The sequence below is a fragment of the Diceros bicornis genome, chromosome X (genome assembly GCF_020826845.1).
Source record: "Diceros bicornis minor isolate mBicDic1 chromosome X, mDicBic1.mat.cur, whole genome shotgun sequence".
Classification (NCBI taxonomy): Eukaryota; Metazoa; Chordata; class Mammalia; order Perissodactyla; family Rhinocerotidae; genus Diceros; species Diceros bicornis.
Genome location: NC_080781.1, coordinates 7727891 through 7754160, shown reverse-complemented (window position 1 = coordinate 7754160; position 26270 = coordinate 7727891). Strand labels below are relative to the sequence as shown.

Genomic DNA, 26270 nt, shown 5'->3' with positions numbered 1-26270 from the left:
ACAGTCTCAGGACGTTTCATTCGTCTGAAACTCAGAAGGCAATCAATAATTGTTGACTGCAGGCTCATTGAATGAGGAACAGAAGAGGCACTCTGCTCCACAGACAGAGGACTAGGGTCCTGAAACCAGGTCCTTAGACTGAGGGGGCGAAGCAAGCAAATGGGCAAGACATCCAGACTCAGGAAAGGCGACTCTCCTTCATTGCAACAAATCTCCTAGTGGAGATTTCAAAAGAAGTGCCACCCTAAATGAAGTAAAAAATGGAAAGTGGTGTCCCTGTTCCAAATTTAGAGACCCCAGGCTCCGGTGGCTCCATTATAATGACAACCTGTTGGTAAATATATGCAGGCTGCTGGCAGCCAAAACAAAATAAGGGAGAGTTCATAGGAGGGGAATGCTGGTAAAATCCCCCCACCCAAATCCTAAATAAATATGCAAATTATTCTTTTAAAGTGTGCTTGAGCAGCACTATCACAACAGCCAAAAGGTGGAAACAACCTGAATTCCATCAACTGATGGAAAAATAAAATGTGGTCTATCCATACAATGCAATCATATTCAGCCACAAAGGAAATAAAGTATTGATACACGTGACAACACGGATGGACCTCAAAAACATCATGCTGAGTCAAAGAAGTCAGACACCAAAGGTCACATACTGTATGACTCCATTTAGACGAAATGTCCAGAATAGGCAAGTCCAGAGAGACGGAAAGGAGATTCATGGTTTCCCAGGGGCTGAGGGACTGGAGGGGAAGGAGGAGTGACTGCTAATGGGTTCGAGGTTTTACCTTGTGGTGATGAAACATTCTGGAACTAGACAGAGGTGGTGGTTGTACAACACTGTCAGTGCACCAAGTGCCAGTGAACTGTACATTTTAAAATGGTTAATTTTATCTTCTGTGCATTTCACCTCAGAATGGTTAAAAAGGTAAATTTCATGTCATGTTCACTTTACCACATACACAAAAAAGAGTGCCTGCTAAGATGTTTCCATTAAGTTCTCCCTTTCAAACCTCCTCCCGCCAACATCCCCTACCCCCCCTTCACACTGCCACCCCAGGGCCCGTCCTAGAAAGCCTTGCCAGGCCTTAAAAGCTCACATGGGGAAATAAGCAACCAAACGCAGCAACAAAACTCAGGCTCCTGCCAGAGCCCGGGGGGTCACTTTCACTGGGCCTGGAGCAGGGCAGGGCGGGGCTCCTGCAGTTTTTAACTGGCTGGATGTCACTGTCATTTATTCCGCACTGAGACCCGTAGTGCCCGACCTGCATTGTTCACACTCTGTCCACTGCAACGGAGGGTCTCAGGAACCTCGAAGGTGGTCAACCCAGGGGCCTTCGGGTCCCTCACACCACCGTTGACCTGCACAGTTCCAATTTGACATTTGACTTCTCAGGTTCTGTGCCTTTAAAGATTTTTAAAGCTGTGCTATCAAGAGTTGGGTTCTCGGGAGCAAGTTTTCTGAAATGGGATCTTCGGTCCCCTATGTACAAATTATTAGAATAACCTTTCCTCTTCCTGCAAAAAAAAAAAAAAAAAAAGACTTGGCTTCTCTGAAGGTCTCAGAGGGAGGAGGTGGTGTGACCCTGGAGCTGATGTCTTCACTCACGTCCCCATGGTGCTGGGTCATCCCAGTTATACTCAAGTGGGCGGAAGAAAGTCCTTGGTGATTACTCAGTTTTAGGGTTCATGGCCATGTCTAGAGTGTCATGACGAATCCCTGAGGGTGGAGACTGAGTCTCACTTTCCTGTGTCCCCAGGGCCTAAAGAGTGGCCAGCACAGAGAGGTGCTCTATAACACTTGCTGTGACTCAGCAAGTAAGCAAGCAAGGAACCCCCACAGCAAAGGGGGCATGCAGGGATGAGCAAGTTGGGTTTACAGAGAGATGAGCCAGAATGGGTCCTGGGCCTCCGCAGCAGGCAGGCAGGCAGACTTTCCAGAAAGGTTGTGTAAGGCAGATGCCTATGCTGGTCAGTAATACCACCTGAGCCCAGGGAGGTGAAAGGGTGGTGAGGAAACCGTGGTGCACGTGTGCCCAGGCCCACAGCGCTCACCTGTGGGGGCGGCCCACCAGTAGCTGGGAAGGTGAGCTCAGATGGCCAGACACCCCAAACACACAAAGACATGAGGCGCTGGGTCAGCTGGGCCGCGGGGAGGGCTGCCCTCAGCCAGAGCCTCACTAAGCACCATGCCCTGTCCAGTGGGTGGTGGCTCCCCCTAAAAGCCCTCTTGCCATCTGGATCACTGCCTGGGAAGGCAATGGGGCCAGAGCAGTACTTACCCCCCATTGCCCAATCCTTGGGCAAGAGCTGCAATCCTTGGGTGAGTGTGAGGCTGAGTGCCACGTGTCAAAAACCCCACTGCCCTGGGACTGACATAGGAAGCTTCAACTTTCAAGTTTCCAAATGCTGCACTTGGGAGGGCGGCAAGTGAAAATGTGGGAATAGGCCCTAAAGACAAGAACCTGGGTTGATCACACTAAGGGGACATAAGGAGCCGTGGGACTGGAGCAAGGAAAGAGCTGTGAAGGCACTCATGTGGTGGGCATCGTATATCTTCAGGCCCTCCCAGCCTCCCCGCACCTAAGAAATCGAAGGATGGAAAACATGCTGAGGGAAGCCATGCTGATGTCTCCAGCAGTAAAAAACGACAATGACAGAAACACTGAGGGCAGCTGGGATGAAAATGGGGGAGAGAGAGAGAGAGAGAGAGAGAGTGTGAATCTGAGAGAGAAATGTGTCCCAGCTGGTACCTGATTGAGGAGGGCAGATGAAGGGGCAGAAAGCCAAGAGTGAGGGGTGGAGAACAGATCTAGAATGCAACGGAGCCTGTGAGCTAGGGTGTGTCAACTTCGGCACCACAACATTAGGGGTCGGCTCATTCTTTGTTACGGGGCGATGCAGCGCACTGCAGGAAGTTTAGCAGCATCCCTGGTCTCCACCCAGTAGATGCCAGCAGCAGCCCCCAGGCGTGATAATCGACAATACCTCCAGACATTACCAACTGTTCTGGGAGACACAATCAGCCCCGGTGAGAACCACTGCTCGAAACAGCTCTACAAAGAAGGCTGGCGTGGTCAAGGACCCGTTATTTTAGCTGTGGTCTTTACATCACTTTCTCCCTTCACAAAGAAGGTTTAGCGTATTCAAGTTAAAATTAAATGTATAAGAAAATGAAGGTAAGGTAACCACTTGCATTTATTGTTTCAGGAAGTTGTAAGTTCCACTTTGCAATAAGCAACCTTCTCATTATGAAAGACATTTCTATTTCTAGACTGCCTGGGAAATGTATTCCTTATATTAGACATTAAAACCCTCCATTAAACATATTCCACACAGTTCCGAGCAACACACAAGCAAGGCAGCTACATAACTGCTTCACTCTTTGAAGAACTCAGCTAACGAAAACTTAAGATTACATTTATAAAATCCAGTTTAATGCTGTGTTGGACAGGAAGAATTGTTGCGCTCTATAAAGAGTTTTTAGTATCTCTGAGATCAACATGAAAAGTCATTCACACATAACTCAAATGTGGCACTCTACTTACTATTTATGTGGTCCATGTAATAAATTCCAATTTGTTTATCATATACAGTTTCCCATCCTAAAGGGAGTTCATCTCCAACACAATCGGCAAAGGTCAACGGCTTTGTTATCCTGCAAAATAAAATTATGAAAGCAAATTTGAAAGTCAGGTCAATTTTGTATAAATTTGCTGAAATGACTCTAGAATTAGGTTTTAATACAAAATTATATATTATCTTGTCTAATTGACTGCTTTGGCTCCAACTATTTGGTTGGAAAATTAATTCACCGTCTTTGCCTAAATAATAATCAGTAACGATATCAGTACGCTCACAGTTAAAAGCATTACTTTCTCAAAGTACAACTTTAAATATCCGGCAAAAAGAGACATTGACAGCTACAAAACAGGTAAAACCAGCATCTTCTTCCAAGCGGTATGTTTTATGAGGTGATGACAATGGAATGTGGCTCGGCTCTTCCACAAGAATAGGAGAGCGCTGTGTTTTGTTTGCATTCCCTGACAAATGTTCCCCCCTCGCAACTTTCAGTTTCCGTGCATTACAGCTTAAATCTATCTAAAATGTATTTGTAAGATTCATCTAGCAGTGTTCATAAGTTAAGGAGTTAAACACTAATCACTGACCAAATGCAAAAAGCCAAACAACCACGGTAATACTACAAGGAGATGCCTACTAAATACTGCCTGTATTCCTTATATAGTAGGAATCAGAAATTGCAAAGGGTCTTTTTGGTTTTCAGGAGAAAAATAACAAACGCACATTGTCTACAGAGCTCTCTCCTTGAAACACATCTGATTAAGGAAACCTTGGCTTGACACAGATAGATAGATAAAGGGGTTTCCAGATGGGGTTCTTTAAGTAGAACTCCCCTCTCCTCCACGCCCCATGATCACGATGATTGACAAGACAGCTGTTGTATAAAACGGGCCACACCTATAATTGTCTGAGTCTGGGCAGCTATCTCTTTGGTTCTCTCTATAAATGCACACTGACTGGTATGCATGGGAATCCAATAACCTAAATTTCACTAACTCAATCCTCCCATATCTTCTGTTCAAGCCCCTGGCCCCAGGAAAGTGAGATACCATAACCACGGCCAAACCTTCCAAGACCAGTATGAATTTTGAACATGTTATTTTCCCAAACTGGTTCAACAACAAGGCTCTGTCTCTCCCAGTAGCATTTAGAAACTGATAAACACCACCAGAATGGCACTGATTGTGATTCGTCTTCATTTTAAACATGGTTTTAAGCTAGAGTCAATATTAAAACAGAAATACACAGAAGGGAAAATATGCCATGGATATCCTCCCAGACAGGATGTACTCAAAAACTCACAACGGGCCGGCCCGGTGGTGCAGCAGTTAAGTGCGCGCGCTCTGCTTCAGTGGCCCAGGGCTCACAGGTTCGGATCCCGGGCACGCACCGACGCACCGCTTGTCAGGCCATGCTGTGGCGGCATCCCATATAAAGTAGAGGAAGATGGGCACAGATGTTAGCCCAGGGCCAGTCTTCCTCAGGAAAAAAGAGGAGGATTGGCATCCAATGTTAGCTCAGGGCTGATCTTCCTCACCAAAAGAAAAAAAAAAACCTCACAACATCACAAGATGAGCCTATCGCAGGCCATCTGTCCCATCCCGCAACACCAACGTCCACAGCACGATTCCCTTACAGGTCGGGAATGTGTGACGGTGACGTGGTTCCAAGTCAAGCAGGTAACTTACGGCAGGGTGTTGTGCATGATCCAAGTCCTGAATGGGACCAAACCACCACAAAAACAATGCTACTTGAAGATAAGTTGAGTCCTGAGCACCTCTCTGCTATTCTAGATTCCTAGAGAAAAATGCCCAAGCACAGGCTCGTTCTAAGCACATTTACATACATGATCCCATTTAATCAACAAATATAGGTGGGAAATCTGACCTTATAGCTCTGCTGAGCCCAGTTCACTTACTGTACAATTCAGAACTGTTATAAAACTATCCTAAGTTCATATTTTTCAATTTTCTAGCCAATAAACAATGTAGGTAATTATAACATTTCCATGCTCCTTGTTCCAAAAATAAACAAACTGATACGTCTATCATTTTGGTGAATTTTCTTTTGGAATCCATATGTCTCTGATTCCACTTCCTTTCTAAACAAAGCATGGAGTTTGCACCATCATTCACAGAATCAGACCTTCGAAGTAAGCCAATGAGGAGCCATGCATCTGAGTCCAGCTGACGCCAAGAGCAAGGTCTTTGCACCCACAGAGAAGTTATCAAGTCCTTGCTGTTGATCTCATCAGTCCACAGGGCCATGCTTTGAGCCCATTTACTCACTGACAGCAGTGTGAACAGGCTCAACGATGAAGTTTTCCAGCTCCCGAAAGACAGAAATGGTCAACTAGAAGGCAAGGACAGGGATCCCTTGGGCAGGCAGAATGCAGCAAACGCAGCAGCTAACAGCAGGGAGAAGCACATAAACTCACTCACTAGATGCACCCATTACACTGTGAAACACACTCACCTGCAGCAGGACACCCACGGCAGCCAGCTTCTAAGATGGCTCCCAATGCTTCCTGCTTCCTGGTGTTTCCGTCCTCATGTAGTCCCCTCCCACACTAAATAGGGCTGAGCTGTGCAACCAACAGGATATTGTAGAAATGAGGGTGTATGGCCTCCGAGGTGAAGTCATAAAAGTCACTGTGTTTCCACCTCGTTCTCTTGCATTGCTGGCTCTAGGGGAAACCAGCAGCCATGTTATGAGGTCATTCAAGCAGTCCAAGGGAAAGACCCATATAGAGAAGAACTGAGGCCTCTTGCCAACAGCCAGCACCAACTTGCCAGTCATGAACAAACCACCTTGCAAGTGGGTCCACAAGCCCCAGTCAAGCCTTCAGATGACTGCAGTCCTGGCCAGCATCTTGACCACACCACCTCGTGAGACCCCAAGCAAGAATCACACAGATAAACCTCTCCTAAACTCCTGCACCACAGAAATCATGTAACATAATGCTCATCATCATCTGAAGCCACTAAACTTCAGGGTAATTTGTGATACAGCAATAGATAACTAATAAAATACCTAAGACCTGACATCTCTTCCTGGTGCATCAGATACTGTTAATAGACATCTGTGGTGATGATCCAGGCTGTCCTCTATTAGGAGGCAGTGAAAGGCACAGAAGGTTTTTTCATCCTATTCAAGAACATTAAAATAAACATCTATACTGCTCTTCTGAGTCATCCATCTATCTATCAGGACGACACACCCTCCTGACTTCCAGATGGTTGCAACTTTATTGTATATAGACAAACTTGGGCATGATTTTCAATAACAGCATTGAGAATGTGGGCTAAATTTATTGTCCTAATTATCATTCCAAAATATTTATGGGACAGGCTTCGTGGTTTTCTGTTGCACAGCACATGCCAACACTAATATTCAAAACTGTAGCAATATCAAAATGGTGTTTTTCTCCCAAGAAAGGTGTTAGTGGGTAACATTACTTCAGTAATGAGTAAATCACTTCAGATGAGTTATTCAGTTTCAGAATCTATTTGATCACATTGCTACAAGGAGGAGAACTGAATAAATCTTGGCTCCCATGTTACTGTCAGAAGGGCAATGTCTGGGAGCCTGGAGTAGTGGAGTTCTTTTGGTGTTAGCTTTTCAGCAAGGAGTGCTTTCTAGCTGTTGGCTGAAAAGCATGATTCCTGCATGTCAGGGTGAGGCTGGGAGCCACTCGGGAGAGATCTCAGACTTAGCCGGGGACAACCAGCCCCCTCAGCAAGGTGGTGGGTTCATCCTGGACAATCTCATGACCCTTCATCCTGCCAATGGTCATCCCCTGCAACTGGCTGGAGACACTGATGTCCAATGGCTCTTCCTCAAGCATAGTGGCTCTCTGCAAAAGTGCATAGCACTGAGTTTGCCAGGGCAAACCCCTGGATGGGTGTTAAAAGTTCTCCCCAAGGCAAGCCCAAGGTTCTATCTTCACCCAGAAGTATGACAGGCTCTTGAGTTCTCGTCTCCCCAAAAACTTGATGCTAGATTTTTCCCACCAATTCCTTCCCACAGTCACCACACACAGATTTGGGGGCATTTTTGTTTTCATTACAGAAAGTTTAGAAAACACACCTAAATAGGAGAGAAACGTCCATTCGTACCACCACTCAAATACAACCATTATTCCTGTCTTGGTGTGTTTTCCTCCATCTTTTTTTTCATATGTTCTTTTTGTTTTTGTCTGACATAATCATGATCATACAGTACATACAATTTTCTATCCTGTCTTTTTCCACTCAACTTTGTAACATGCTTACTTATTAATTCATACCTTGAGTCTCTCCAAAAATTACTGGAGATGGCTTACACTAGAGCATAAGTATTCTGTCCCCCCTTGTTACAAATTACTTGTAAACATCACCTGGAACAGCTGAATACCTTAAGCTCCTTGAGAACAATTACCCCATCTCAACTGCCTTTGACCCGCAGCACCTGGTCTAGGAATAAATAACTTGCATTTTCACAGTTTGCTAAGGGGATTAATATAATTTACCTAAGCACTCTCCTAGTATTGGTAAGTTTATTATTTCCTAATTTCATGGAGAGCTGCTTTGGAAAACAGTTCAGCAATTTCTCAGTTAAACATAGAGTTTCCATGTGACCCAGCAATTCTAGGCCTAGGTGTATACTCAAGAGAAATGAAAACATATGTCCACACAAAAGAACGTCCATACTGGCATTATTCACAATAGCCAAAAGGTAGAAACAACTAAGGGCCATCAACTGATGAATGGATAAATAAAACATGGTCTATCCCTACAATGGAATATTAGCCATAAAAAAAGAATGAAGTACTGACACATGCTACAACATGGATAGATCTTGAAGTCATTGTGCTGGGTGAAAGAAGCCAGACATAGAAGACCACATGTTGTGTGGATCCATCTATAAGAAATGTCCAGAATAGGCAAATCCATAGAGACAGAAAGCAGATCAGTGGTTGTCAGGGGCCAGGGGGCGGGACAACGGAGAGTGCCTGCTAATGGGTATGGGTTTCCTTTGGGGGTGATAAAAGTGTTCTGTAATTAGATAGTGGCGACAGTTGCACAACTTTGTGACTACACTAAAAACTAATAAACTGTACACTTTATTTTTTATTTTTTTATAATTTTATTTATTTATTTATTTTTTCCCCCAAAGCCCCAGTAGATAGTTGTATGTCATAGCTGGACATCCTTCTAGTTGCTGTATGTGGAACACGGCCTCAGCATGGCCAGAGAAGCGGCGCAACGATGCGCGCCCGGGATCCGAACCTGGGCCGCCAGCAGCGGAGCACGCACACAACCACTAAGCCATGGGGCCGGCCCCAAAATCTGTACACCTTAAATGGTGAATTTTATAGTATATGTGAATTATATCTCAATTTTAAAAACTATGAAGAAAGGAACATCTCGGTGTATAAAGCTCATAATCTGCAGTTAAAATTATTTTCTTTAAAAGATTCCCAGAAGTAAGTTTACAAAATAAAAGGATATCAAGCTCTTTTCTCCATATCTTAAATTCAGTGTAAAAAATTCAGACAGTAAAGTATAAAAAATAGGAAATAAAATCACCTATAATCCAGAAGCCCTGGATTCATGTTTTAGCTTATTTTCCTCCCTTCTTTTTCCTACATTTTTTCACAGCTGATATCATACTAGACGCAATTTCATACACTAATTTTTTTCATTTGCTTATTTCCTCATGCCCTTTAAACTCTGTCAGCATCACCTTCTATCATGTTGGAATCTTCCATCATGTGTAGCAAACCATAATTTATTTACCAGGCACCTTAAATCATCTATTTAGGTATGTTCCAATTTTCTGCTCTTTATTGTAAATAATGGATATGAGCTTACAGTAAAAGCTTGATATACACTGCCAAAGTGCTTTACCAGCAGCATACACTCCTACCAGTGAGGTAAGAGATGGTCTTTTTCAACACCCTCTGGGGATATCTTTAACGCATTTGTTCAAGGGCTCAGAATCAATCCGTATGGCACAAGCATGCTTTACTTTCAAGGAACAAGTCGGTAAGGAGTACAGCATAAGCTTAATAGCATTTTCAGAATGCGGGAGAGTTGGGAAAACATGCTAAGCAATGAACTGAGAAGCAGGGTACCCACTGTTCCCACGCTTCAAAGCATGCCCTGATATTGCATCTTAAGGCCCCCAGGCCAGCTCTCACTAGTCTCCTCACTCTACTGGCTGCCTCCATCTGAGCAACATCAACCAGGACAGTCCCCTGCCTTCCCCGCCCTCAACCACCACTCAGAGATATTACCATTGCAGAGTCTCCCCTTAACAAATGGCTCTTCTTGGCCTCAGGAGAGGAAACCGAATATGTTTTGCCAGCCCTTCTTACCAGAGTTGGTCCACAAGAAGGGAGAGAATGATGGATGGCACAGACACTGGTTTCTTTTTGTTCCCTTTTGCCTGTTGCATTATGCAGGGCTCTTTAAGAAGTCGCACTGGGCCATTTCAGTCAGTGCCAGTTCCATGAGAGCCATTTACTACCATGAAACCTTGGATGAGTCATTCCATCTCTCTCTGGGCCTTAGTTTCTTAATCTTGAAAATAGGGATGATCAGACAAACCTCACAGGGTCATGCCAGCTGGGTGTGGCCTTTTTAGTTACAGCATGGAGACCAGCTCCATCCACTCCCCTTCCTGTCTCCCTCTCATTTCTCCAGTAGACTTGCTTCAGACTGTATTAGTTTCCTTTTGCTGCTGTAACAAGTTACCACAAACTTGGTGGCTTTAAACAATACAAATTTATTATCTTAACAGTTCTAGAGATCAGAAGTCTAATTGGTTTCACTGAACTAAAACCAAAGTGTCAGTAAGGCTGCATTCCTTCTGAGGTTCTAGAGGAGAATCCGTTCTCTTGCCGTTTCTATCTTCTAAAGACCACCTGCATTCTGCGGCAGCTTCCTCCATCTTCAAAGCAAGCCACGGCCAGTCGAGTCTTTCTCAGGATTCCATCTCTCTGGTTGTCTCTCTTCCACCTCCCTCTTCCACTTATAAAGACCCTTGTGATTACATTGGGCCCACCTGGATAATCCGGGATCATCTCCCCATTGTAAGATCCTTAACTTATTCACTCACATGTGCAAAGTCCCTTTTGCCATGTAAGATAACATATACACAGGTTCCAGGGATTAGGACATGGACATCTTGGGAGGCCATTATTCTGCTCACCACAGCCAGCCACTGGGGAGACTGCAGGGCCAGAAAGGGTGGCAGAGCAGTTGGTGGTAGCCTAGTGCCTCGAAGACCATGCCCTCCTTCCCAGCCAGGTTCAGGGAGCTGGAATATCTGACACCAACTATACCAAACTGCAGAAAAGCAGAGGTGGGAGCAGGGAGAAAAGTATAAACACTGATTCTTAACACATTTTCTTTATCAAAAGAGGCCAGGGTAATCCTATGCCACTTGTACTACACTTTCCAGTCTCCTGGAACCAGACAACCTTTGTTTCCAATTCATGCTTATTTTTAATATGCTATTCAGAGAGGATACTAGTCATCTCAATTTCAGTTCCAAACTAATGCTCAAGAAATTAAAATGACTTCCTTCACCTTTTCTAACATACCTGGCTCATATAGGCTCCTACCTGAGTTTCAAAGCCCGCCAGAATATGGCCACCAGTCTGTCTGGGATCACCTATGTGCTGAACTACAGCCTGTTTGCTGTGCTAGTTGCTTCTCCTACTTCAATGGCCCTACACTGACACTTGAGAGCCAGAGCTCTCACTTAGCAGTGAGCGGGTCGCTGAACTCCCTGAAACAGCACAAATACGTTGGTGAGCACAGTCCAGGGCTTTCAGCAGACTCCCAGAGATTGTGGTCACCCCAAAAAACGAAGTTAAGAAGCTCTTTTGGAAAGATTCCTCATTTCTCTGTCAAGTTTAAAATAGCAGTGAATGTACCACAAACCTGCCCCATTAGTCCTGAAAAGTCACGTGAATAATCACAGCATTTACATTTTAACTCCAGATATCTGTTTAGAATATGCGCATAATTGACTTGGCAATCGTCATGGAGTCCCAATTCTAGAATTTAGGGTAAAGGGTAATCACACCTAGAACTCAGTCTAAACATTGCAACTGACATTTCAGTGTATTAACGTAGCATGAGTGACCCGATTTTATCGATAAGAGTCTTAGAATCGTTCTTGAATTACATTCGTGATTTCTGCGTGAAAAGATTTAGTCCTCTTGAGGATCAAAAAAAAAATTATACATTGTCAGTCTTTTCATTGACTCCAACACAAAACTAACAGTTACAGTTCATGGACAAATTCTCAGACAAACCTGAAGAGTAAACGGCTCCTCAAATACATCTCAAGGAAAGAGGACGCATAGAGGTTGTGTGAATGGCAGTGAATCCACAACACAAATGACCACAGAGAATTGGACGCGGGTGAACCCCTTCCCTCAAGGACCACAAAACTGCATTTGCAGGAGACCTCCAGTCTCCACATCTTCGATTTAAAAAACCAAAGGCCCACCACCACACTTGCAGCTTCAGTATCGACAGTTTTATCACTATCCTTTATACCTCAACCAGGTACATCTTACTGAGATTTTTCTAAGTGCCATTCCTAGGAACATAACATCATTTAGGGAGGATGCATTCGGCTTCCTGAACCTCCACATGCAAAGCCAGGTGCCAGCATGTTCTGTAGGGCACAGCTTTTTACAGTGGAGAAACAGGCCGGCTAGCCTGAAGGGAGATGGCAGAACCTGCTCACAGTCAACTCTCCTGAGTGCGAAAGGTCAATGTTACTGATATCCCAACAGAGATATCAATCAGGTCACAAAACCCCACTGAGAAGCATGCCAAACGCATCTTTCAATAGTCACAATACAACAGTCCTGCTCAATCAGTTGAGCCAATATTTAATTTAAAGGATGCCTCCTTTAAGTCAGCATTCGTCACCCAAAGCAATGGAATAGCAAGGACACTAACTTTCCACCAAACCCCTGCTTCCTTTTCCTCTTGGGCACACAGAAAGATCACATTTCCCAGCCTCCTGTGCAGCTGGGTGGGGCCATGTGATGGGGCTCTAGCCAATGGGCTGTGGGCAGAGGTAATATATACCCCTTCCAGGCTTGTCCCCGTAAGTAAGCTTCTTGCAGGACCCTCCATGCTCTCTCTCTTCCCTTGCCTGTCAGCCAAAAACAAAGGACCCAGTGAAGGATGGCTGCTATGGTCTCAATATTTGCGTCCCCTCAAATTCATACGTTGAAATCCTAACACCGGATGTGATGGTATTAGGAGGTGGGCCATTGGGAGGTGCTTAGGTCATGAAGGTGGAGCCCTCATGAATGGATGGAATTAGTGCCCTTATAGAAGAGACCCCACAGAGCTCCCTAATCCTTCCACCATGTGAGGTTACAGCGAGAAGTTGCCGACTGTGAACCAGGAAGAGGGCTCTCACCAGGACCCAACCATGCTGGCACCTTACTCAGGCCAATTTGAGAAACTGATACCGTATGAAAACCAGAATGGAGCCAATTAACAATCAAGGAACAACTGGACGAGGACAGACTGGAGAGAGAAAAGGGCGTTTAGAATTTGACTGAGTTCACAAGGTCTGGATTACAAGAAAAGCTGGGCTCAGAAGGCCAAAGCGCCACAGTCATCCCTCCCTCAGACAGCTCTTTAGAGACAAATTCAGCAGGCTACAGAGCTGGATGAAATGTCCCTGAAGACTGCCATACCCTTCTGTTCTGATTCTCTACTGACCAAGCCGACTCCTGATCTCTATACTCTGGTTTCCTGATGTGGGCCTGTCCATCAGGAAGGGAGAGTCCAGGGCACACAGAGGCAAGATCTTGGCAAGATGTTCTTTCCTCCAGCAAAGAATAAACTGTGTGAAGACAAACCAGTCTAGGAGGTATTTTGAAAGACCAGTAAACTTCCCAGGGGCTCTGCTTCCCCGGCGATTCTACTGGTTTTCAGACGGGCTCAGGTCCCGGTGAAGGGAAGTCACAACACCTGAAAAAGCCCACAGACTGGCGACCGAATAAGCATAAGGTCCCTCAGTATATATTTTGTTGAATCATATTGACAATGGACATAGACAGCAATAACTTTTTAAAACTTTATGGGAGAAAAACTTCCAACTGAGGAAACTACTTGACTCACTTCCTAGTGAGGACAAGACTGGGCAAATGGCTGCCTCACTGTGCCTCAGGTTTCTCATCTTTACCATGAGGTGGTGGGCTGGAAGGCTGTGACCAATGTCAAGGTTTCTGGAACTTATTACATACTCCACAAACATTCCTTTTCCTCCCACGTTTTTTCCTCTGAAAACTGGGAGAATGTCATTATTATTGATTTAGCAGCATAATACTGTAGGAGTGGAACATAGCTTAAAAGCCTGGGATTCAGGTGTTGGAACGCAGAGCTGAGCAAGCTGATCCCAGGCCAAGACTCCAGTCTACCATCCAAAGGAACCCACCCCGAGAGGGGCACCGAGCGCAGCCATCTGTCTGAGCGCCTCACTCAGCAGGGTCTTCTCCCGTGAAAATAACAGAAAAACCATTTTTCATCAAGCCCATCAAGTGCACAGTCCTCAGATAAGTGGAGACACTCTGATCACCTCCATATATGAGCTCTAACGACACAACTCAGAGTAAAAGAAAGACTAGCTGGTAAGAATTCTCTAGGGCAGCACTATCCAATAGAAATACAGTAAGAGCCACATGCTTAATTCAAAAATTTCTAGTAGCCACACTTAAAAGAGCAAAAAGAAACAGGTGAAATTAAGTTTAATAACATTTTATTAGACTCAATATACAGAAAATATTATCAACTTAACATGTAATAATTATAAAAATTAGAAACGATATATTTTACATTTTTATACAAAGTGTTTGAAATCCATTGTGTGTTTTACACTTAGAGCTCATCTCAATTCGAGCTCACCAGAAGTGCTCAATCGCCCACGTGGCTGTAGCTACTGCGCTGACAGCACAGCTCTAGGGTCTCATCTAGTTCTGTAATTGTCTGATTCTACCAAGGATCACAGTGAAATCCACCAGCTGAGACTGAGACCACTTGAGAAATACGTAGCCTGAGAAGCTGTCTTCCAGAAGCCCCTAGTGGGGATCTAGAAAAAGCCAGGTTTCTAAGACCACAAAACCTCATGCAGGGAACTCTCTGCTTCCCTCTGGCCCCTCAATATCCATCCGCATTCTCAGCAACCCACGGGAACTGCTATTCCCAAACTTGGACTGTTCTTTCCCCTTGCTGTGCTTCCCTCGCGCCCCCCCCCCCCGTTCAAATCCTAATGCGTCTTCCAAGATGTGGCCCAGATTCCTCCTGTCCAGACCCAGCCCATCCAGCAGGAAGTAAGCTGTCCTTTCTGTGGCCAGCCTCAGCACTTTCTCTCTCCTCTTGAGACACTTATTAAAACTACAAGCAGAACATGGTTATTTTGTTCACGTCACATCTCCCCTAGTGTTTGTTCCTTCCGGGCAAGAATGGCATCTCCTCCAACTCTGACCTGCCCATGGGGCTCCAGGGTGTGCCCCTGTAGGTGCTCTGCTGCGCACACAGGGTGAGTGAGTCACAGACTTGATCTGATCAATGGCAAATGGATTCTGCCACCAAATATATGTCTACGGCAGCTCGAGAGCTGTTTTCAGATGTCTTCGTCCCGACAGAATATGCTTATGAGCAGGTGTACAAATCTGAGGCTTAAGAGACTGGATCCAAGGGAGTGAGCTGCAGCGTGACGGATGCATCGCTTCCTCTTCAGGGATAGGAGTAACAGGTGCTCGGGATCTGTTTACCAGTGCGATAGGAAACGCAGGCTTGTTGCGTTAGGAATGGTATCCTGGATGCACAGTGCTAATGGAGGGGAGCCAGTGCAGGCCGGAGGGCCCTCGCAAGGAGACCCAAAGTCAGCTCTGGGCCTTCCAATATTCCACACCTCTCTTACAAGCCCCTGCACCCACCCCACGCACGCACAGACCAGCCCTCATACCCAGCCCCCTCCAGGTGGATCCGAGTGGGTCCTCCTCCCTGGGCTCCAGACCAGGCGGGCTGGCCACCAAGGAGAACCACAGCCATTGCAGTTCTCAGCAGGGAGGGTGGAGAAATGACAAATCCCAGGAGAGTCTGACTTTTGGAACCCACCTTTTCCAAAGAGGAACCAGAAAAACAGGCATTCCAAAATATACACACAGACAGAAAGCAGATCAGAGTTGTCGGGGACTGGAGCAGGAAAGGGGACATTTCAGGGAGGATGACAAGAGATGGGAATGCTCTAAAACCAAATTGTGGTGATGATCGCCTAGCTGTGTACATTTACTAAAGCTCATCAAACTACACTAAAATGATGAATTTTATGGTATGTAAATTACACCTTATTAAAACTGTGTTAAAAATATACACACACATGCATTGAGATTCCTAGTAAGTACTTCATTTATAGTGGGAAGAAACAATTTCAGGATTCCAAGTCACATGAAACACTCGGGAGAGGAAAAAGAAAACACTCGGGGGAGGTGGGTGCTATCGCTAGTTCACGGTCTTCTCACTCATGTCGGGCTGTTACACGCATCCCGTCATTCTGATCCACAAATTCCAAGTCATGGCTGAACAATGTCCCAGAACATCTTCCAAATAGCTAGACACATGCTAAAATATTCTCTAAACTAATCATTTCCAATCCTCGGTACTCATTCATCACATTACTCTATATCAGGCTCTCATGCTATAGTCACAACACATTAGTGAGTGGTGAAATTTATTGAGTAGGTCCCAATTCGCGTTTTAGTTTAAAAAGAAAATACTGGAGCACATCACACACACCTCATGATGGTATCATGGTACATACTATGTCGTGAAACTTTTCTTTGGTTGTGCATGTGATACAAAATAGTCTCCTTACTTTGGGTAGCAATCAGCAGTACTTGGAAAGGCAACGCTCCAGGATATGCCTATAGGTGGATGTATCCAGTCATACAAGCAGTAAAGCGCTTCACTGCAGGGCTGCCGCCTACCACCTCGCAGGGTTTGCAGACACAACTAAAAGTGTGCAGCCACACCCACCAGCCCCGGGGCGAAGCCCACATTATGCTCCGCCAGACAGGCAGAATCTCCTTTAATCAGCACAACAATTTTAAGAGGTGGGCCCATTATCACCAGCCTCATTTTACCTAGGAGGAAACTGAACTCAGGGACATGCACCTAAGAAGTGGTGAGACCAGCCACCGACACCCTGCATTCCCACCGAGCTAGGAGAGGGGAATCTAAGCATAAATTAAAGGGTTCCAAGGGCCGATCAGGCAGGAACCACCATCCTGAGGAAAACACTAGAAATAAAGATGCCGTATTACGGCTATAAGAAGAAGCATATATGCACTATATTCTACTTTTAAATAATTCTTATCTCCCTTACCCTCCTAATGAATTTCTAATGATGACTACTCTGACGAGAGCACAGTGAGGGAAGTTAATGATCACCTTCTTATTTCTAATATGGCCAAAATGCTAGATGAGGAACTTAAAATCGTCCTTTAAAAATAAAATATTACAAAAGTTTGGTTCTTAACTCACTACCGAATACAACGGACAGGAAGAGATATTTAAAAATTAAAAGGGGAGATTTTAAGGAAGGATTTAGGAAAAAAAGAAACCAATAGTAACAATTGACGGAAGAAGTAAATTCAACTGAAATGGGAGAGGAAAATCGCACTGGCCAAGGAGAGCGAAGAGGCCCAACAATAACATTCTTTAGAAATGGCATCACAGGGGGAGGTGACTTGGGACGGGTCTGGCCATCCGTTCAGAGAAGCGGCACACAGCAGCGGAGAGGCCTGCACCAGGCTGCCAGGCTTCTAAGAGCCAGAGCGAAGGGATTTTATCACCTGCCCTTTTTTGCATTAATTACCCTCCCCCAACCCCTGCAAAAAAATAAAAAGAAACTTTTCAACAGTCACTTAATCTGTTTTCTTTTTGGCATGAGAATTCCATTCTTTATCGATGCATCTTTGCATATGTCACCAACTGAATCCATGAACAAAAGCACAGGGGAAAATGCCCGAACATCTATGACATTCAGTCATCCATCAAGCTCGTATGAAGCAGCTGTGCCAGGAAAGGATGCAGGGAATAGTAAACTCTCAGGGACAGCAGTTCTTTTAGGTCTTGGGTTTCTTTGGGAATCTGAGATAAGCCATCTATCTCTCGCTAGAAAAATGTGCCTACACATACACCCACGATGCTGCCCTCACATACACACAAAATGTTGCCAGTCCGGGAAGTCCAGTTTCAGGAGCCCCGTTCCCAAAGCTTCCCACCCAAGGGGCAAAGGCGCCAGGCAGAGAGCGTGGCTCCTGGAGGAAGGGCCGGTTTCACCAGCCATGGGATCAAGGCCGAGAGAGGAGCACCAAGGCCGCTTCTGACTTGCCCAGGGAGAGCACAGGAGGCCGTTGGAGCAGAGCAGGCCAGTCCCAGATGGACTGGGGACCTGCCCTGGCCTCATGCAGATGGGCAAGGGCAGGTGTGGAGAAAGGAAGCCCCCCCAAGAAGGCGTGGGCTGTCCTGACAAAGAGCAGGGCTGCAGTTTGCAGGCGGCGCTAAGTCAGGAGGCGTGCAGGCAGCCTCGCTCTCCTCAGATCTGCTTTATAGAAACACCCGCGGGCTGCAGAGAAAGTGGAAGAGGGGATCGGAGGCACGCACAGGACATGATGAGGCCTGAGGAGCGCTGGGCCGGGGAACAGTGACGGGGGCCAGGTCCTTGACCCAATGTGAAGCCATTCACCAGGACCTTGACCAAGGTGAGGTGAGCATCACCACCTCAGCTATACACTACGTAGGGGAAGAGTGACAGGAACATCAGTGCTACTTTGTCACCACTTCTGCTCACTTCCATGACCCTGATGGTTTCCCTTCTAAATGACATCAGGAAGGCCTTGAATTTGAGGTCTTGCGTGGTGTATCTGCGCTAAGGCACGTCCATCCAACGGGTAACTGATTCCCAGTGTTAAGGTTTCTACAACACCAGGTTCCCGTGAGGCAGGAGCGGGCCGCTGTCGCCTATATCACAGCATCCTTAGCAGGGGCCTGACAGATGAGCGTGTGAACAAATGAATGAGGGAGGCAGCCCAGGTGTTACCGGCTGCAGTCAGGGTGTCCTGTAACATAGAAAGCTACCCCCAAAATAGCAGGCACTGGAGTAGGGACTCTCATTTTGCTCAATATCGAATCTCAAGAATTGTAAGAAAATTCTTAGAGCAGCACTGCGGACAACAATATGTGAGCAGCCCCATGAAGTGAGCCCCAAATTCTCCCTCAGCACTGAAAAGAAGCTGAAGTTTCCCACCTGAAGGAGCCCAGTAAACACGGTGCATTGTAACAACTACTTGAAATCCTTCCCTACATGGACCCACGCCGGGGCTCCTCACCATAAGCACGCCAACTCAACTTTTCCTCTCATGGCCTACCACTCGGGCTGAAATTTCTGGACCCTAAAGGTTCTTGAAGGCCATTCATGTCCACTCTGCACCTCTCCAGTACTAGCACTGAAACGCGTGTGCAGGCCTGGGGAGCCGGCAAAGCTCGGCCTGGTCCACACACACTGGGCCAAGTCCCCCCAGGCCAGCTGTGCATGCTGGATTAGTCCCCTTGGAGGACACACTCCAGGCCCTCTCCAAAGGTGCCTCCTCTCTTTAAAGCCACCACTAGGAAGCCTGTGGAATCATCCCTTCAACTCCGCAAACAGAGACATGGCTGGGCAGGACTGCTGGCCGCTTAAAACAAAAGCCCAACACCCAGCTGTCTCCAAAACAGAAAGCAACACTTAGAACAAGTAACTCGCTATTTTTCTGAAATACATTTGTTCTGTCAAACTTGCCAATGCACATCCCCAAGACCGAGCCACCAGCACTTGGAATCTGAGCCCATCTGAGCAGAGTTCAGTACTGGCACCAAGAGCACCATTAAGATAAATCAGACCTGCTTAACGACGCGCGCAGAACTGCCTGGCCCCTTGTATCACTGGGACACTGCTCATCAGGACTCTGCAGCGAGCTCCCCTTGCTGAAGCAAACCTCATGTGCCTGAGGGCTGCTTCATGACGACAGAGGGGACACAAGAGGAATAAGGAGTTATTCCCAGGACCAGAAACCAAAGAAGACCAAAGGGCCACGCCTGCCTGGCTTTCGCACATTATGGCCCGGCAATCCAATTGCAGGGAATGAGACTGCAAGGACACAGGCCTTTTGTCTTTGATCCTCCAAAAAACCAGCCCAATGCTCTCAACACTGAAATGACCTTAACTCATCTTCTCACTCCAAGTGTCTATAGCCCGCTTTCCCCAGAGAGGCTACCTCACTACAAGCCCAGGCAATCCTGCTCCCAAGACTCGCTCTGCTCTGAATCTTCATTCAGGACACTGAAGTGTCTGACTGTGCACATCACAAAGTCAAGGATTATAGAGGACTTGTTTCCCCGGTACCTAGCACAGACCCTGACCCTACAGCAGGAGTGCACTATGCTCAGATGGAGGGAGGGACGGAGGGAGAAAGGGATGGAGGGGAGGATGGACAGAGAGAAAGATGGATGGAAGGAGAGGGATGGACTGAAGGATGGATAAAGGGATGGATGGAGAGATGGACAGATGGATAAATAGGTGGATTGGTGGGTGGGCCAATGGAAGGATGGATGGATAGACAGAGGGATGGAGGGATGGAGGATTGGATGTGTGGACAGATGAAGGATGGAGAGAAGGAAGGAACGATGGATGGAGTGAGAAAGGGTAGGATAGACAGATCAAGAACCCATCTATATAGGCCAGTGGGGAGGAAACCTCTTGAAAAGAAGAAAGTGAATGTTATGAGTTAAGGGAAAACTCCATCCTCCTATCAGGTTTCTCCTACAAGCCAGAATTCCCAAATCAGGTCCCTTAGGACAAACACATTCCAGGCAGGCTTAGGGGGCCAGAGGGCAGCCCAGCTCCTTCATATCTCAATCGGGCTTTTATTTCCTTAGATTGCTTTCCTAGCTGGGATGCTGGGAGGTAACAAACGAAGGAGCTGAACTCAACAGTAACCACACACCAACTACGGAGAAGTCACCTAAAAACTTGCTATTGATTTGCTTTTCACCAGGGCTACTATGAGAAAGGGTGGGTTACCTTGGGTTGCCACAGAAAGAGGCTTTCCTGCACTGCCCATTGTGGCAGCCACTAGCCACATGTGGCTATTTAAAGTTAAATTAATTAAGGTTAAATAAAATTAAAAGTTTATTCTTCAGTCGCACTAGTCACATTTCAAGTACTCAAGAAATATGTGGCTAGTGACTGCCATACTGGACAGGGCAGACATTGAATATTTCCATCATCACAGAATGTTCTATTGGACAGCACTGCTCCAGACAAAGGGCAGTGGGAGGACACTGATCTCTCAGGGGAGGAGAGTGGGCAAAACAGGAGTAGAGAGAGGCAGCAAACAACAGTTCGCTGAAATGTTTTCTCCGAGCAGCATATATTTTAAGGTTCAAAATCTTAACATACATTGATACTCTTCGACTTATTAATCCCTCTAGCACAGTGGTCCTGAACCACGGGCCATTTTGCCTCCTGGCAGCGTCTGGAGACATTTTTGGTTGTCACAACTGTGGAGGAGAAGTGCTACTGGTGTCTAGTGGGTGGAGGCCAGGGATGCTGCTCAACATTCTACAATGCACAGGACAGCACCCACAACAAAGAATTACCCAGCCCAAAACGTCAATAGTACCACCTAGAAAACTATCTAAAATATGTAAAGAGCTTAATGTATAAAGCAGTGCATCACAATATTATAAACAATAACAGGAAAAAGGAAACAAGCCGAATGGCCAACAATAAGAATGAGATCCAATAAGTTACCACATACCAACAATCATTTATTGAGTACTTACTACACACCAGGCTCTGCTTAGGTGCTATGGACAGAGGGAACAAAAACCAAAACAGAATTCCCATCCTTGTGAAGCCTACCTGGGATAATTTTGTAAGTGTGTTTAATAAGACACTGTAATAACGTGGAAGTGCTTTGGTTATTGGTCAGGGGGACCGGGTGGCTGTAAAATTGCTTGATATATGATCACATTTTCATTCCTTTGTTTACAAAAAGAAAAAAGACTAGAGACAACACCCAAACACAGCGGTAATTGTAGGTAGAGGGCTGGATGGGATTGTGAAGTGTTTATACAAATAAAATAAGTCATTTTTTAAAAGGGAGAGTTTACCCAGAATCCAACACGGCCTTCTCTCCTCTCCTCCCCCTATGATCTCACAAGTGTGGCGATCACTGAATTCTTCCTGGGTTCCTGCATCTGTCTGCCCAGGAGAAGGGCAAGCCAGGTAGCGAGAGCTGGAAGCACACAACTTCAAGTCTGCCCGGGGGGCCAACTCGGCCTGCAGACGTGTTCTGTCTGGTTTGTAGTGCTGGCCCTCAGAGAGTTCTACCAAAACCCCAGTGGGTTGCCAACATTTAAACTCAGGAGATTTCATTTCAAACACCTGAATTTCTAACTCCCTTGAAAATCAGAAGAGCTGGCACACGGGGATTACAGTCCCCAAAGACAAAAGATGGCTAAAGCTGATTAGGGCCAACCCCTTTAGAAGGGGCCACTTGCTAGCTTGCCGCAGTCCCCACTACTCCGTTACCTCTGACATCTAGCCATTTGGTTGGGGGCCCAGCTCTGGTGGGCATTTGAGTCACACGCCAAGGTGAGGCAGAGCGGTGGGAAAATCCTTCCCAGAGAATGGCCCAGCAAACAGATGGTATGCACAGGGAGCTCCTGCCAAGCAGAGGCAGGCAGGAAGCTTGGTATAACCGATGCTCACAGTCTCAGGCAGGTAATCTTGGCTAAGGATGAGAGAGCTTAGGGACCCCACCCTAGGAGAAGCTCTATGAAAACTCTAAAGTGCTATTCATTTGTTTGAATATTCACTGCAGGAAAGCTATTTGAGATGCTAGGTGCCAAGAGTTAACCTCAAGGAATTCAGCTCAGCCGGGGAGCAAATAAATAACAAATAGCCACTGCCCGACAAATTCCCTCAATGGTAGAGGCACAGAAAGAGAACTATGGAAGCTCAGAGGAGGAAGTGATTCAACAGAAACATAAATTACTTTTATGGTCAGCAGAACATCAAACCCTTATCCTGCTCTCACTGCTCCAAAACAACAATACAATGGCATTTATAGCTATTTGACCTTTCTTTCCCCTTTACAAACCTCAATGTTTCTGGTTTCCAAGGTCAAGGCTTATCTGCCCAAATTTCATAAAGGGGTTGAAATCATCAACAAATATTCATTCATTACTGTGAACAAGATGGAGTCCCGTAAGACAGTGGATTTCCACTGTCTTACAATCACCAGGGACATCTGGATTCACCCAGGAAGTTGGAATTAATTGATTTGTGGTGGAGCATGAACAACAGCAGCTTTTAAATGCTCTTTAGAAAACTGTAACTTGAAGTCCGGGTTGAGACACTTGTATAAGTGATGCTCAAAGGTACACAGTCCTCTGTCTTCTGCATGTGTGGCGTCTCCATGGAGAGGGAAGATGGTAGGTGAGCAGTCAGGAACCACAGATGGGGAGCACACGATCAGTTATTTCAACAAGCATCTGCTTTTCAAACTGAGAATTCCACCTTGAATATTTAAAATATCTTTAGAACTGTAATCAAATAATTATTTATTCACCCACCCAGGGGTGGATGACAGCATTGCCACTTGCCAAGTGCAGGAAAAGCTCTGGGAAACGAGAGACTAGGGCAAGCCCCAGACACTATACAGTCTAGCAATGAGGAGAAAAAAGCAAAGCGCCAAATACATGGACCAACCACGTGTCATGCCGAGATGCTTCTGCACATGGTAAACAGTAAAAGGCAACACTTACCCCAGGGTCAGCTTCTCCTTTTTCAGAGGGAGACAGTAGTTCTAAAACAGTCCTCAATTTTTAAAACTGGTACAGAGAGCATGTGCTAAGCATGAGATGTATGGCTGACCATGAGATTATTCGAAATACATTTTCGCTTGCCTTCTTTCTCTAAGGTTGAACGCAGCACATAAGTAAAATAATCCTATAAAAAGCGTCCAGCAAAAAATAACTTTCACCCTAACTTGGAATTTAATAAAACATGTGTACTTCTATGAAACTGATCCCTTTGAGCTGACCTTTGTCTTCTCCCTTCCCCGCCCATCAAAATCTGTTCTTAGGAGTCCCTATGTTGTTCCCAAAGTCCATATGGAAATAAGTCATTTTAGACCAGCTGGAGACATGTAGGGGGAGTCCGTGAGCAGACTAGAGTGGAAGGTACAGGAAGAAGAACCACGCACACAGAATACGGCAGGCCCTCAGCCCCTATGAACTCAGGAACGAGGAGGGACCCATCAGGGTGATAAACGATGCTGCAGGAAACAATGCCAGATCAGTAGAAATGTTTTCTCTTAAGAGATTCCTAAGAAGCAGAGAACTCTGGGGATCCTGCCCTCTCCAGCCCCCATGCCCAGCTTCCTATCAGATGAGAACTTTTTTTACTAGAAAGCTTCACCAACTGCCCCAGAACCATCCCACCTTCTCGGTTTTGAGCCAAGCCCTCAGCCATCCTTTAGAATTAAGGTACACAACGTAGGGAGAAAACAGGCTGACAATATCTTTCTTCAGAGTGGAAAACTGCAATGTTCCACATTGACATGATTAACGTGATGTTCCAAGCAAGGACCAATAGTGCTCTCTCCATCAGAAGAAACCGAAAAGAAATAACAAGTGCACAGCTCAACATCTTACACGTGAATGCTGAGGCACCTTTCCCATGGCACAGAAGGAACAAGCAGATGAAATGTCACCTCCTGAGAGGCCTGACAACATGGCAAGTCTTGGTGGTACTTCAGGGGGCCAGTGCATCCTGTAATGTGCGTGAGCATCACGAAGGGCAGCCTACTGCACATTTAACAAATGCTCTGCACAGAACATTCTGGAGAAGGGGGAGCAGGGAGCTGATGCCGGCTGATTCTCTACGGAACTGCTGGATTCTCTGTTTTGATGACATCTGTCCATTCAGTTAGGGCATCAGTCACCTTAGTTAAACTACTGCTTTGCCATGTAGTTATTTGTTTGTTTTAGGGGGAGGGGGCTTATCGGAATCCCCTGAGTAGCTTGAGGGTAAGGGGCTGCGTTGTTTTTTTGTTGTTTTTTTTTTTAGAAAGCTTCTCAGGTGTTTGTTGGAAGCCCCAAGAGTCACTGGTCCAGATCAGTGGTTCTTGAGCCTGGCTGCTATTCAAACCCACCAGGAGAACTTTTCAAAAATGGACAACAGTTGCAAATCATATATCTGATAAGGGTCCAGAATATATAAATAACTCCTAAAATTCAACAACAAAAAGGCAAACAGCCCAATGTAAAAATGGGCAAAAGATTTGAATAGATATTTCTGCAAGATATACAAATGGCCAACAAGCACATGAAAACATGCCCACCATCATTAGTCATTAGGGAAATACACATCTGAACCACAATGAGATACCACTTCACACCCACTAGGATGGCCATTTTTTTAAAAAGCAAACAAACAGAAAATAAGTGTTGGTGAGGAGGTGGAAAAACCGGAACCCTCATACATTGCTGGTGGGAACGTAAAACGGTACAGCTGCTGTGGAAAACAGTTTGGTGGTTCCTCAAAAAGTTAAACATAGAATTACCATATGACCCAGCAATCCCACTCCTAGGTATATACCCAAGAATACTGAAAGCAGGTACTAAAACAGATACTTGTACATGCATGTTCATAGCAGCACGATTCACAATAGCCAAAAGGTAGAAACAACCCAAACGTCCATCGACGAATGAAGGGGTAAACAAAGTGTGGTCTATCCATACAATGAAATGGTTTTTAGCCATAAAAAAGAATGAAGTCTTGATAGGTGCTACAACATAGATGAACCTTGAAAACATTATATTAGACACAATAGACCACATATTCTATGATTCTATTTATATGAAATGTCCAGAATTGGCAAACCACAGAGATAGAAAGCAGATTGGTGGTTGCCTGGGGCTGGAAGGAGGGAGGAATGAGGAGTGACTGCTTAATGGCTACAAAGTTTTCTTTTTGGTGATGAAAATATCTTGGAACTAGATAGAGATGGTGGTTGCACAACATTGTGAATGCACTAAATGCCACTGAATTAACCATTTAAAATGGTTAGTGGTTAATTTCATGTTATGTGAATTTTACTTCAATCTTTAAAAATGGGAGAAAGGGCCGGCCCCGTGGCTTAGTGGTTAAGTGCACGCGCTCCACTGCTGGCGGCCTGGGTTCGGATCCCGGGCACGCACCACGTCTCCGGCCATGCTGAGGCCGCATCCCACATACAGCAACTAGAGGGATGTGCAGCTATGACATACAACTATCTACTGGGGCTTTGGGGGGAAAAATAAATAAATAAATAAAATCTTAAAAAAAAAAATGGGAGAAAAATGGGTATCAGGGGGCTTCCTGGGCCCTGCTGATCAGAATCTCCTAGGGTGGGGCCGTGTGTGTGTGAGAGTGTGTGTGTGTATAAAAGCAAACATATACAAATATATAACTCCCAGGTTAATCTTACATGCATCTAGGATTGAAAAGCCCCAGGTTAGGATGCTATATATATATACATGCAACCTTAAATTAATACA

At 45.6% G+C, this 26270-nt stretch overlaps 1 protein-coding gene across 3 annotated transcripts in view; it reads right to left on the bottom strand.

Annotated features, from left to right (window-relative positions):
* The window catches only part of WWC3 (WWC family member 3), a 118539-nt gene that overhangs the window by 70385 nt on the left and 21884 nt on the right, over positions 1–26270 (bottom strand). Inside the window, exons 1-2 of one of the 3 annotated variants that reach the window (XM_058535419.1) lie at positions 6061–6267; positions 3552–3661 (exon numbers count right to left, since the gene is read on the bottom strand). In XM_058535419.1, the coding sequence (XP_058391402.1) occupies positions 3552–3567 (16 nt within the window). In that variant the 5' untranslated portion in view covers positions 3568–3661; positions 6061–6267. Of the gene's footprint in view, positions 1–3551; positions 3662–6060; positions 6268–26270 lie in introns of those variants that run through there. The other 2 variants (XM_058535418.1, XM_058535417.1) reach the window with 2 other exon arrangements.